Genomic DNA, 13,186 nt, shown 5'->3' on the forward strand with positions numbered 1-13,186 from the left:
ATTGATTCATATTTGTGTTCGGACTAAATACTAGTAAATAATTTAATTATGTCCATTATTAATTTCTCCAAATATCAGTGGATGTATGAAACACAATTCCATCAGTTAATTAATGTTAACAATAAAGTACATTTTCATATCAATTTTGTCAAATCATAAATAACCTCATCTTTCACTTACTAGATAATTTGAGATGAATCTAAAGTTCTAAAAAATATGTGTGCAAATACATTATCATTATTGAGCTAGAAATCTTAACATATGTTACTTAAGTGACAATGTGGCAAAGTTACAGTAAATGGGTATAACAAATAGAAACACATGATGCCCATCATAATAATAATTACTGAGGAACAGAAGTTACCCCTGCCTGCAGTCTCTGGTCTGTGGCATGTGCATTTAACACTGACCCATAGAATGACACAGGTGAAGCACAGACTTAATTAGGTGAAACACCATTAAATCACAGACATGGCATAGTGGTCAGACATTTACTATTATCAGTTAGATCATGTACACAATGAAATGAAATTATAAATATATATTTCATAGTATCATATTTATTTCTTTAACATGCAGATCCGCCCTCTCTCTACATTTGATCTATAGTTGGTGTTTTTCTAAATCACCTTTATTTCTTTAAAATGGGCCTTTTGTAGATGCTCTCCAGAGCTATCATTTTTGAGCAAAGGGAAATTTAGATATTTGCATATATTAGATGATAAAGGACATATTACAACATGTTACTATTGACACTAATGTAACATTTCTATTCTCCAATTCTTTCACAGCAGATCCTAATGGTCCAATGCAAATGAAGTGTAATGAAAAGCATTACAATGTAGTGTAATGAAAAGCATTACACAACATTATTGAAAATCTGTAAGGAGTGTAAGGAAGCTTTACAAATAAAAGAGGGTGCATTAATCTATCAGCTATCAGTAAATGTTAAAAAAGATGGTGACACAGTGTCATACAAGGAAAGTCCTAAAACTATACAGGGTCACCCAAAGGAGCAGAAGTAAAATAAGTACAATATAGTGAATATTATCATAATGCATTTTATGCCTACACAATACAATCATATCTAAAAAAAAAACATTTAAACTTATGACAGATTTGCACTTTATGTGCCGAAACCCTTATGGAATTAACCATGGTTTTATTGGTGTATGGTTGTAGTAACCATGTTTTTTTTTGGTGCATTGATTACTATCAGCAGAACCATGGTTTTACTACACTAACCATGGTTTAACTATGTTTTTTGAAAACCATGGTTATTTTGTGGTTACCATGGTTTTACTGTAACCATGTTTTTTTACTGTAGTAAAACCTTTGTTACTTTTCACAAGGGAAAAGATATTCATAATTCATATGTTTACAATCATATATAAAATCTATGATTATTTTTACTATATTAATTATTTTAGATTGTTTTAGATTATTTTAAATAATATTGTGTGTATTTTCGTTAAGACACATACAATATTGGACTTAAATGGGGTAAAATAGGTTCGTATTAATTATTTAATTAATTTTATCTGTTTTGTAATCACGCACTTTTAACCCGATTATAAAACGTTGATTTTGCCAGAAAATATTGGTTTATAATGTTATTTCTCATTTAAAAACTTTTAAGTTCTCTGACGTTTCCATGGTGACTCGTGAAATCTGCGATCCATTGACAATGCCTTTATGTTGTTACCGTGAGCGCGCTTTAACTCTGGGTTACTTTCAGCGAGTTGATTGAACTAACTCTTAAACTGTGTTTTGGAACCGACATACCCCGAGTAAGCAAGTTTGGGGTTGATCAACCCAAAGTTCGGGGTTAATCTGATGGTAAGTTAACCCTGCTTTCTGGAATACACCCCTGGTGAGTCCATATACGTGGACTTCAATTTTTTTTGTTTATTTGCACCGTAATACTTATTTTTGTGTAACTGGAACATGTTGTACACAAACATGGACAAATATGCTTCATGTTCTAAGAAAAATATTTGTTTATTATATTTATTGGTTCTTCCTAAACTCAAAATAGCTGGTAGAAATCTGGAAAAAAAGACAAACTAAAGCTCTAGCCTTAGGAGGTTAAACACATCTATAAATGTTTGTTTACAAATTAAACTGTCAATGTGAAAAATAATGTATATGGTTTAGTTTGTGTGTAGTCTACAAAAACAGAGATTACGTTAAAGAATCTATGATAGGAATAATAAAAAATAATGATAATGAATAAAGAAATACAATTCTGTGATTTGTGTTATATAACCTCATGTGGCATCTAAAGTAGCCTTTATCTTGGACTGAGAAATGGACGGTCTTGGTCTGACACCTAGAATACTTGCTAAAATGGGGATATTAACACCTCACCTGCCTTTTTAAAACGAAGCCCAATTTCTTTGTTATTTTAATTGGGAAAACAGCTACCTTTGTTCCAAAACCATGCTTAACTATCCACCTTGGAATCACAAAAGGACTATGAGGCATGGGCCCAATATGTAGCATTTAATTCCTTTTACTATTAAAAAGCAGAAATTTCTCTTTGATAACTGAAAAACAACACTCTAAAAATCAAAAAGAGACAAATACAGCCCACTGGGTTGTAATTGAACCAATGATGGGTCATTTCAAAAATAACCCAGCAGTTTTTGGAGTGTAAAGGGGACATATCATGAAAATGTGATGTTTCCATGTTTAAGTGCTATAATTGGCTCCTCATTGCTTTTATTTACCAAGAAAATGTGAAAAAGAACAACCTAACATATTTTTGGTAAACCATTCTCTGCAAGAATGTGGAAAAAATAGGTCAATGAAATTTGGCTGCCCTTGTGATGTCAGAAGGGGATCTTATTATAATAATACCACCCCTTAAAGGTGCAGTGTGTAATCTCTTGACAGAAATGCAAAATAATATACAAAACAATATTTTTAGGGGTGTATAAAGACCTATTTATAATGAACCGTTATGTTTTTATTACCTTAGAATGAGATGTTTTTATCTACATACAGTGAGGGTCCCCTTACGTGGAAGTCGCCATTTTGTTCCGCCATGTTTCTACAGAAGCCCTTAACGGACAAACTTTTTTTACTGAGTTGTCTACGATGATGACAGTTTTCCAGTGGTGGCTATCGTAGCTTCTCTATGCGTTTTTAAAAGCGATGGGTGAGCAGTGGACTGAGCCGTTGGTTGCAATTCGCCACCTCACCACTAGATGCCACTAAAATGTACACACTGCACCTGTAAACTGCACTATCCAACCACGGCACTGCCATTTAATACAGAGAGAGAGAGAGAGAGAGAGAGAGAGAGAGAGAGAGAGAGAGAGAGAATAATTGACAGCACAATTGAGTTTCAATCAATCCATCATGGCATTTGCATTTCATCAGCTCATTTGCATTTAAAAGGACACACCCAAAAAACGGCACATTTTTGCTCACACCTACAAAGTGGCAATTTTAACATGCTATAATAAATTATCTATATGGTACAGTATACATGAGCTAAAACTTCAAATATGTACTCTAGGGACACCAAAGATTTATTTTATATCTTAAAAAGTCTTGTGAAATGTCCCCTTTAAAGGGACCCTCCACTTATATGCTCCCCGAGAGTTAAAAATTTGATTCTTACCGTTTTGAAATTCATTGAGCTGATCTCCGGGTCTGGCGCTAGCACTTATCCTAGCTTTGCACAATACATTGAATCTAATTAGACCATTAGCCTCGTGCTAAAAAATAACCAAAGATTTTCGATATTTTTCCTATTTAAAACTTGACTCTTCTGTAGTTACATTGTGTACTAAGACCAACAGAAAATTAAAATTAAAATATATTGTTATACTCTCATTCCGGCGTAATAATCAAGGACTTTGCTGATGTAACATGGAAGCAGCAGGCGTAGTGATATTACGCAATGCCCGAAAATAGTCCCCTGCTATTGAAAGTAACCAAAGGGACTATTTTCAGGCAGTGCTTAATATCACTACGCCTGCTGCAGCCATGTTACATCAGCAAAGTCCTTGATTATTACGCCAGAATGATAGTATAGTTTCTAGCCATATCTGCCTAGAAAATCACAACTTTTAATTTTTAGTCAGTCTTAGTACACAATGTAATTACAGAAGAGTCCAGTTTTAAATAGGAAACATATAGAAACTCTTTGGTTATTTTTTTTAGCACGATGCTAATGGTCTAATCAGATTCAATGGATTGTGCTAAGCTATGCTAAAAGTGCTAGCGCCAGACCCGGAAATCAGCTGAATGTATTCCAAAATGGTAAGAATCAAATGTTTAACTCTAGGGGAGCTGGAAAATGAGCCTATTTTCAAAAAAAGTTGAATGTCCCTTTACTGAATGAATCGCAAACATAGTCTATTGCATACTTAGAATATTACAGACACAGACAAACAATGTTATCCCATCATGAAAGCAAGTTTAATCAGATCTAATTACACACAAAAATAAAACACTCTTACAAAAAAATGATAGTGTGTGTTACATGTAGCAAATTGCACCGGTCAGCTATGAAAGTTAGAAGTGTTGCCATTAAATCATGCTATAAAGGAACAACCGTCTTAACATGGGCCGCCAGTCCATATGGAGACCATTTTTACTATACAAAAACAATAATAAAAGAAGAGAAGACAGAGAGATTTGTATGTGTGCACCAGATTTAAATGAAATATATAATAATTCAGTCCATAAAGAGTTTGGTAAATAGATTTTTTGCCTATTATATACAGCCATTATATTGTGTGTGCAAAATGTATTTTTTTTCTTTCGAATCAAATTAAATTAAAGATAAGTGACAGTCAGTGATCCACATATATGACCAATATTCTTTACTATACAAAGCACCATCTTAAAATATTTAACTGATCCATCCGTAGGGTTTTTTATTTTTTTTCTCCTTCTTTACACTGGATTTATAAAAAAGTAACAAAAGGTGTATAGTTCATTTTCAGCGTATGCAAACTCTTAACAACAGTCCATGGTCATAGAGGATTGCTATAGACAGGCAGCATCTCAAAAACATTCAACAATATATATATAAAACTGCATTTGTTTATTTATGCAGTTCATTTGAATAATCCTGAAGAAAGTTAATGTTTCAAGCCGTGGATTACAAAGAGCACATAAGTCATGCTTCCGTTATATTCTATCTACCAAGATTTACACCTATAGCCAATTTCTGTATTTCTATAAAATATAGACGTATTTCTTCTTTAATACAGCTCCTATCCTCTCCTTGCGATTCATTTGTAACGCTCACTGAAGGCCAGTGAAGTTTTTGCATGGTACAAAAAGTTCAGGAAATTGGTACTACAATGGATTAATAATAAATTACAAAAATAACAAGTGATACAAACAACACTCTCCCTTGATTTCCGTGAGTCGGGGGTAAACAATTTTGCATGTCTCCTTAAAAACCAGCGGTGACATCATAACGAGACGCTAAGAAATGGAAGACATTTCACATCTCATTAACATGCGCATACATTTGCATCGTATTTGAATTTTTAAAGGGTTTAATTAACATCTGAGACTTGATATTTCATTATAAAAAAGCTGATACCAATAAGACAATATATTTAATGATTTTTTTCACAATTGTATTTTTTCCCTAAAAATAAATTTAAAGCAAGCCAATGTCAACCTGACTGATTTTTAAGTTTGCCGATATATTAGATCTGTATAGTTTGATTTGTTTAACCTCATCCTCTCACACCATATAAAAATAAAGCTAGACTACCTACCAACAAAAGGATTCATTCACTTGAAACAAGCTTATAACTCAAGTCTGTCTAGGTAGAGTTGGATGTTGTTTAATGTAAGGGAGCCCAAAAGAGGCCAGCGGAGAGGATCGACTTCCCTGATTGTAGAAAGCAAACCTCGCAATTTCCTGCCGTCGCTTACCGCACAAACCTGCCGAGAAATCAACAAGGAAAGTTTTGCGGGTACTACGAAAAGCTTCAAGTCCAAAACGGCAAGTGTTGCAGTCCTTTGTTGACCTTTTCGTGCAAAGACAGACAGTAGTGCTTCTACATCAGCTTGTCTGCATCCTCTTCAGCCTCTTTTAAAGTCTAGTTGGTACAAATGCTACATGAAATACTGTTAATATCTTTTGTTTTAATGCTAAAAAAAATCATCGTATGGACTAAAAAAAACAAAAACAACAGGAAGAGGAGGATCCGTAAAATAGTAAGTAAAATGTTAAAGAGTTACTAGCAGCTGAAAAGAAAGTTGCTTCTTCTCTTCTTTTCAAATGAACTCGTATAGCAGCATCAGGAGTGCTGCGCTATAATCCACCCTTCCTGAGGCCTTCCTGTTTGAACTTCCTCATCCGCAGGGGGAAACGTGAGGCTTCTGTCGGCTGCCTGACAGGTGCGTCCCGCCCCTGAGAAAGCTTCCTCTGCAACCGCTATCATTCCACAGCGAAGCCGCAGGTCTCCTCGATGGCCGTCAACAGCTTGTCGTAGAGTTTGTCGTAGGTCTCGTACGGAGGAATGTCGATTCGGTTAAAGCTGAAATATAAGTGAATAAAAATAAATAGCGGTTGTAAATTATTGTCTGAGGTCCAATAAAGAGCGAGAACAAACACTCGTGACAGACTGAAACATCATCCAGACCAATCGGATGATATTAGCATTTTTTTTTGATTAAAGGATTAGTTCATTTTCGTAAAAAAATCCAGATAATCTACTCACCACCATGTCATCCAAAATGCCGATGTCCCTCTCCGCTCAGTCGAGAAGAAATCATGTCTGTTGAGGAAAACATTTCAGGACCCTTCCCATTCCAATGGACTCCAATGGACCCCAACAGTTTTAATGCAGTTCAAAATTGCAGCTTCAAAGAACTCTAAACGATCCCAAACAAGGCATTAAGGGTCTTATCTAGCGAAACGATTGTCATTTTTCACAAGAAAAAAAATGCACTTTTAAACCACAACTTCACGTCTTCCTCCGGCTGTGTGACGAGACAGCGTGACCTCACGTAATTGCGTAATGACATCGAAAGGTCACGTGTTACATAAAACGCACATTTGCGGACTATTTTAAACAATAAACTGACACTAAGACATTAATTATTATTATTCGACATTATTAACGGTCCTCTTTCTCCACACTTGTAAACACTGGGGCGTAGTTTCGATACATCATCCGTGACCTCTCGACGTATTACGTAAGGTCGCGCTGGTGCACCACATGACCAGCGATAGACGAGAAGTTGTGGTTTAAAAGTGCATATTTTTAATTTTTCTTGCCAAAGATGACAATTGTTTCGCTAGATAAGACCCCAAAGGGCGTTTGAGATCATTTAGAGTCCGTTAAAACTGCAATTTTGGACTGCATTAAAACTGTTGAGTGTTGGGGTCCATTATAGTCCATTAAAATGAAAAAAATCCTGGAATGTTTTCCTCAAAGGACATAGTTTCTTCTCGACTGAACGGGGAGGGACATCAACATTTTGGATGACGTGGTGGTGAGTAAATTATCTGAGTTTTTATTTATTTTTTAAGAAAATTCACTAATCCTTTATTACATTTGCCAATGTCTGTTGGCCATATTTCTGTTTCTGTAAATTGTATATAATTATACAGATGTACCATTTTTAAAAACCTATGTTGGTCAACTATTAGTCTTATGTAAACCCCCATACAAAAATGCTTACCAAGTGTGCGCTTTGGGCAAGTTATTGGTGCTGGCATCAATCTGGTGAATGGTAAAAAGACGTGGTCCAGCGGCACCTGCGGTACAGAGTTTAAATACAAATTTTAACAACTCAACATCAACATTTTGATTCTTAAATCACTTGCTAGAAACTAGTTTGAACCATTACAACATCATGGGCTCTCTCTTACACCCGGCACAATGCAGCGCAATGCGCGACGCAAGTGTCTTTCGCTAGTTTCCACCCTAATTTTCACGTTTAGCGCCGCGTTGTTTAAATAGCAAATGCATTTGAGCCCCCTTTGCGCCCATGGGCGTTCTGGTCTGAAAAACGAGGTGTGTTCAGGCGCATTGTTGGCGCGTTGCTATTTTGAGGCAACTAAAATAGACTACGCCATTGACCAACAAAAACCTGGTCTAATGTCTAAAGTCAATGGCGCTATATGTTTTATGTTATTTAAAGAGCGCAGTAGTAATATGCGCCTATAAACGGGAGGACAACGCGGGTTTGCTTATCACAAAGTACATAAATGCGCAGCAGCACAAAAATGCTTTTAAATATGAAAGATTAAAGGATTGAATTTAAGAGATTATTATTGAGTCTCTTGGACATATTTATAAATGAGGACTAATTATGAGACGTTAGAAGGCGCAAAGAGCTGCTTTACCTGCAGCCTGATAAGTAAATAAATGCTTTGCTTTAAACAAATGCGTCTGTTTTTAATTTTTTTTTTTTTTAATGCTACCTCACGGATTTATTGTATATGATGACTCTGTACCTGTGGATATGGCGAGATGAGAAACATTTGTAAGTAATGCTTAAAAAAACTCTTTGCTAAAAAAACGCTGTCCAAAGTGCTGAAACGTGAGGAGAGCCGTTTGTAATTTCTTTATCTCCTGTTTGTTACAAATAAAGTATTTAGAGTACAAACCTTATCTTACATACTTGTAAATTATTTTTTGATGATATTGGATAGCCATACATTTAAAGCAATTACAAGCCTGCTTTTTACTTCCATGAGTAAAAGAAAACGGGTTTTAAAGGTTTTAATAAAAAAATAACAATTTAAATATAAGGGAAAAACAACACAATTATTTAACATTAATCTTAAACTGGGGATCTTCTACCTCCGTTTAGTTTATAGGGATTAGACATAGCGCCAGCGCAACTTGCTTTTAAAGGGAATGAGAGCTGTGACTCTCATTGGTTCACTGCACGTTACGCCCAAAATACTCCCATTACAATAGGACCTACCCTTTTCGACCATGCGCTCGGCGCAAAAACGATTTTTCCCGTCGTTAAATTAGCAAAAGTGGATTCGGACACGCCCATTTAGACGTTGCGCTGTGCGCTTTAGACAATGCACTTAGATCGTTAAAATAGGGCCCCATATCAGTTAAATCCCTAAAACACAAATTTATTAACAAAATAAGGAGTAACTTTTTAACACACACACAAAAAAAACATATGAAACGAATGCATGTGTACACCGAGAGACTTCAGGATCCCAAATGAGCACACAGTGCTACAGGAAATGACATCACGTACCTTGCAGGGCTTTGAATCCTTGCAGTGGCACCCTTGAGGAACCGGTGACAAACTGAAGCAGTCGGGCTCTCCGCTCTTCATCATAAGACTCGACGGCCCGCCAGAACCACTTCACGCTGTTACTGTCGGGCGTGCAGTGCTTCAGACGAGTGTTTGACTTCCAGTCGTTGATGTCGATCTTACCGAGGCCGCACACGATAAGCTGAACAAAAACATTTTGTATTAGTATACCCGTCAACTGGTAGAGCATGTTACTCTTTTTTTATTTTCCTTTTGTGTTCCAGGGAAGAAAGAAACACTTAGACATTTAATTCTTGGGTGCAGTATTCCAATGTTGTCTGTTTAAGGAAGTACACATTAAAAGGCACATATTATGCAAAATCCATTTTTACAAAGTGTTTGGACATAAATGTATGTTGGCAGTGTGTGAACACAACAACCCTACAATGAAAAAAATCCACTCACTCCTCCTTTTTATAATCCCCAGCAGTCTCATTACACATGCTGTTTTGATTCTCTTGTTAATGTGATGTCACACTGATAAAGCCCCACCTATGGCCACTGATTGACTGGTTAATTTTACCAGAAAGATTTTGAAATGTGTTTGTTAGCATGTTGTAACACTATGTGGCTAAAGATCTCACAAGTTGCTAGATGTGGTCATACCTCCAACTCTTTCTCATCAAAAGACTTGAGAAGATGTTGAGGGATGACTTCATTAAATCCTTTCTGGAGGGCCAAAAACTGAGCTTCAATGCCTCTCAGGAACCGCCAGTTCACGTACAACCTACACAACAAGAAAAAGACACCCATTGACATCTAGATCCCATGTGAAAGCCAGGAAACAGTTTGAGATGTATTGCACGCTCACCTGACATATTCCTTCTTCGTGTCCTGAGTAACAGGGATGCTTTTGCCATTGGGTTTCAGTTCATGCTGAATGATCTCTCCATAGGCATTGTGTTCGACGCAAAACGTGTGATCCAGCACCCCGGTGATGTCATTATCACTAAAAACATAAAAGAAATGATGACTAAAAATGAATCATAGAAAGCATACACATTTTTGAATTTTATAATTATTTGAATTGTATAATTCTAAATGTGTTTTTCTCTTTATTATATTACAACTTTTAGTTATTTTCATACTGAATTAACTTTTGTTTTTTTATATAATCAAATAGACAGGCTAACTAGTTATATGAATATATAAATATATATAACTATAACTAATAAATAAATAAATATATAAAAAATTAAATAAATAAATAAATAAATAAATATAAATAAATAAATTATATATATATATATATATATATATATATATATATATATATATATATATATATATATATATATATATATATATATATATTTTAATATAATACATTTATAATACATTTATCCTACATTATTATTTGATACATTGATAAACTAAATATTATTCACTTAGGTATTATTAGAAATATTTTTATTTTATTATTAAAATATTATGAATAGTATTAATTTATTTCACTATACTATGGATTATAGTAGGGTATAGCATATAAAGCACACTGACAGGATCCAGACGAGGCTGTTGTGAAGGTCCGGGTCCACCGACTCCATATCATCAAGAGTGATGGGTTTCCCTAGCAACTGCTTGTAGAAGGGCAGAGTAAAGCCCCCGTCGATGTAATGCCCATGAAAAACAGCCATTCCCATGATCCGCCCCACAAAGTGGAAATACGACAAGTGTTCCTGGGAAAAACAAAGGACTTGTTTGCAAAAGTGTATGTATGTATATCTGGATTATTTGGCTGACAAGGCTCATGATTCAGCTGCTTTGGCAGGTCATCGGAATAACGGGGTGAGAAGGATGACTAACCGGATTGACGGCCGAGTCTGGGTTGATCTGTAGTGTGTAAATGTCATCTCTTGAATACTGGAACAGCCCATAGTAAGGATTTAACATCTCGTGCGACAGCAAGTACAGCCACTCCCTAAAATACACGCATTGGTGCAAATGACTGACAATGTGTACCTGTTGTTATTGTATATATGTTGTTTAAACGGCAAAGGATGCAACGTCAAGGTGGTGGGTTCAATCCCAGCAAACACACATAAATTAAATTTAATTATATCTTTGGGGAAAAGGATGCATTCATATTAACTATAAGAAATATAAAAAAGTCCAAACACTTCTTCTCCTTTAAAGGAAAACACCACCATTTTTAATATTTTACTATGTTCTTACCTCAACTTAGATGAATTAATACATCCCTATCTTTTTTTAATGTGCGCACCTTTAATCGTTGTACAGCGCGTCGTGAATATGCTAGCATTCAGCCCAGCCCCACCCATTCCTCAGGATCCAAACAGGAACGAATTCAGAAGCCACCAGACACCTCCATGCTTTCCCCGTTTAAAGACCGCCACATGAGTAGCTACACGAGTGAGTATGGTGGCACAAAATAAAACGTGCCTATTTTTATAAGCAGATAAAAAATGATAACTATTTTGTATGGCGTGAGAGCATTTAGTTTGCAGCACTTCGACCTCAGTAACGAACAAGAGTGGGAGTTGATGATGTTACTGCGTCCGAGGTCGAAGTGCCCCCATACACTCTCAGAAATAAAGGTACAAAAGTTGTCACTGGGACAGTACCCTTTCAAAAAGGTACACCCTTGTACCCAAAAAGTGCATATTAGTACTTCAAAGGTACATATTGGCAGTTCAAAGATACATATTTGTACCTAAATGGTACATATTAGGACTTTTTTAAAGGGTACTGTCCCAGTGACAACTTTGTACCTTTATTTTCGACAGTGTACTTACTCGTGTAACCACTCATGTAACAGTCCTGAAATAGGGAAAACATGGACGTATCTGGTGGCCCCAAACTCATCCCTGCCTGGATCCCAAGGAATGAATGGGGCCAGGCCAAATGCCAACACATTCACAACGCGCTGCACAAAGATCAAGGGCACGCATTGAAAAAAGAGAGGTATGTATTAATTCATCTATGTTGAGGTAAGAACATAGCAAAATATTGAAAAACGGTGGTGTGTTCCTTCAAAGCCTTATTTACAAAAGATTGACAATGCCCAGCATACAATAACATACAATACCAATACAATGATTTGAATTGGTTAAGCTGGTTACATCAATTTTTGTGTGAGAGGCCAAACATGGCACTCTTTTAAAGAGTTATACACTAATTTTACCACTAGGTGGACACGCAAGCTTTAACATCAACTTGAAATGGCATTTGCAACACTATTTAGTTTTATGAGTGTTGATTTCCATAAATGTCATCATTTACTCATCCTTATGTTGATTTAAACCTGTATGAGATTCTTTATTCGAAAAGATATTTTGATAAATGATGGTATGCACACAGTTGACGGTACCCATTGACTTCCATAGTATTTGTTGTGCCTACTATGGAAGTCAATGGGTACCATCATCGTTTATCAAAATATCTTCTTATATTTTGTATAAAGAAACTCATACAGAGTAAAATCAAAATGATGATGAGTAAATAATGTGAGTGATTTAAGAAATCTAGTGTAAATTTTAAGTTTGGTGTCAAAGTTATACCTGGCGACTCCTCCATAGTCAAGACCTTCTTCTCCTCTAAACTTCACCATCAACCTCTTCCACAAGTCCTTCGGCCTCATCTTCATCACCTGCCGGTATGATTCCTGAAGACACAAAATGCCAAAATCAATGTGATCAAAACATCCATCGATGGATTACAATTTGAAGACAACTGCACAAAGCTACTACACCTACAGAAACTTCCTTCCTGTCTTAATAATGTCTTTATTTTTTATTGGCTTTAGTTTGTTACACCATTAAACTAATTTGTTGGCAGGTAGTATTAGGTGGAGGTGCATTCTGATTCTACCATTCAGAGAATTTGATTGGACAAAAACTAGCGTAGTGCATGTTTAGTCATAAATACTTCTGGTGCATTTACC

The 13,186-nt window shown here is 35.8% G+C and overlaps 1 protein-coding gene across 1 annotated transcript in view; it reads right to left on the reverse strand.

Annotated features, from left to right (window-relative positions):
* Positions 1-4,412: 4,412 nt before the first annotated feature.
* smurf2 (SMAD specific E3 ubiquitin protein ligase 2) overlaps positions 4,413-13,186 on the reverse strand; it is a 72,942-nt gene continuing 64,168 nt past the window's right edge. Inside the window, exons 13-20 of the mRNA XM_055194664.2 lie at positions 12,804-12,907; positions 11,089-11,203; positions 10,783-10,961; positions 10,094-10,231; positions 9,889-10,009; positions 9,223-9,424; positions 7,675-7,750; positions 4,413-6,524 (exon numbers count right to left, since the gene is read on the reverse strand). Coding sequence (XP_055050639.1) covers positions 6,425-6,524; positions 7,675-7,750; positions 9,223-9,424; positions 9,889-10,009; positions 10,094-10,231; positions 10,783-10,961; positions 11,089-11,203; positions 12,804-12,907 — 1,035 coding nt within the window. The 3' untranslated portion in view covers positions 4,413-6,424. The remainder of the gene's footprint in view (positions 6,525-7,674; positions 7,751-9,222; positions 9,425-9,888; positions 10,010-10,093; positions 10,232-10,782; positions 10,962-11,088; positions 11,204-12,803; positions 12,908-13,186) is intronic.

This window comes from Misgurnus anguillicaudatus, chromosome 19, assembly GCF_027580225.2.
Source record: "Misgurnus anguillicaudatus chromosome 19, ASM2758022v2, whole genome shotgun sequence".
Lineage (NCBI taxonomy): Eukaryota > Metazoa > Chordata > Actinopteri > Cypriniformes > Cobitidae > Misgurnus > Misgurnus anguillicaudatus.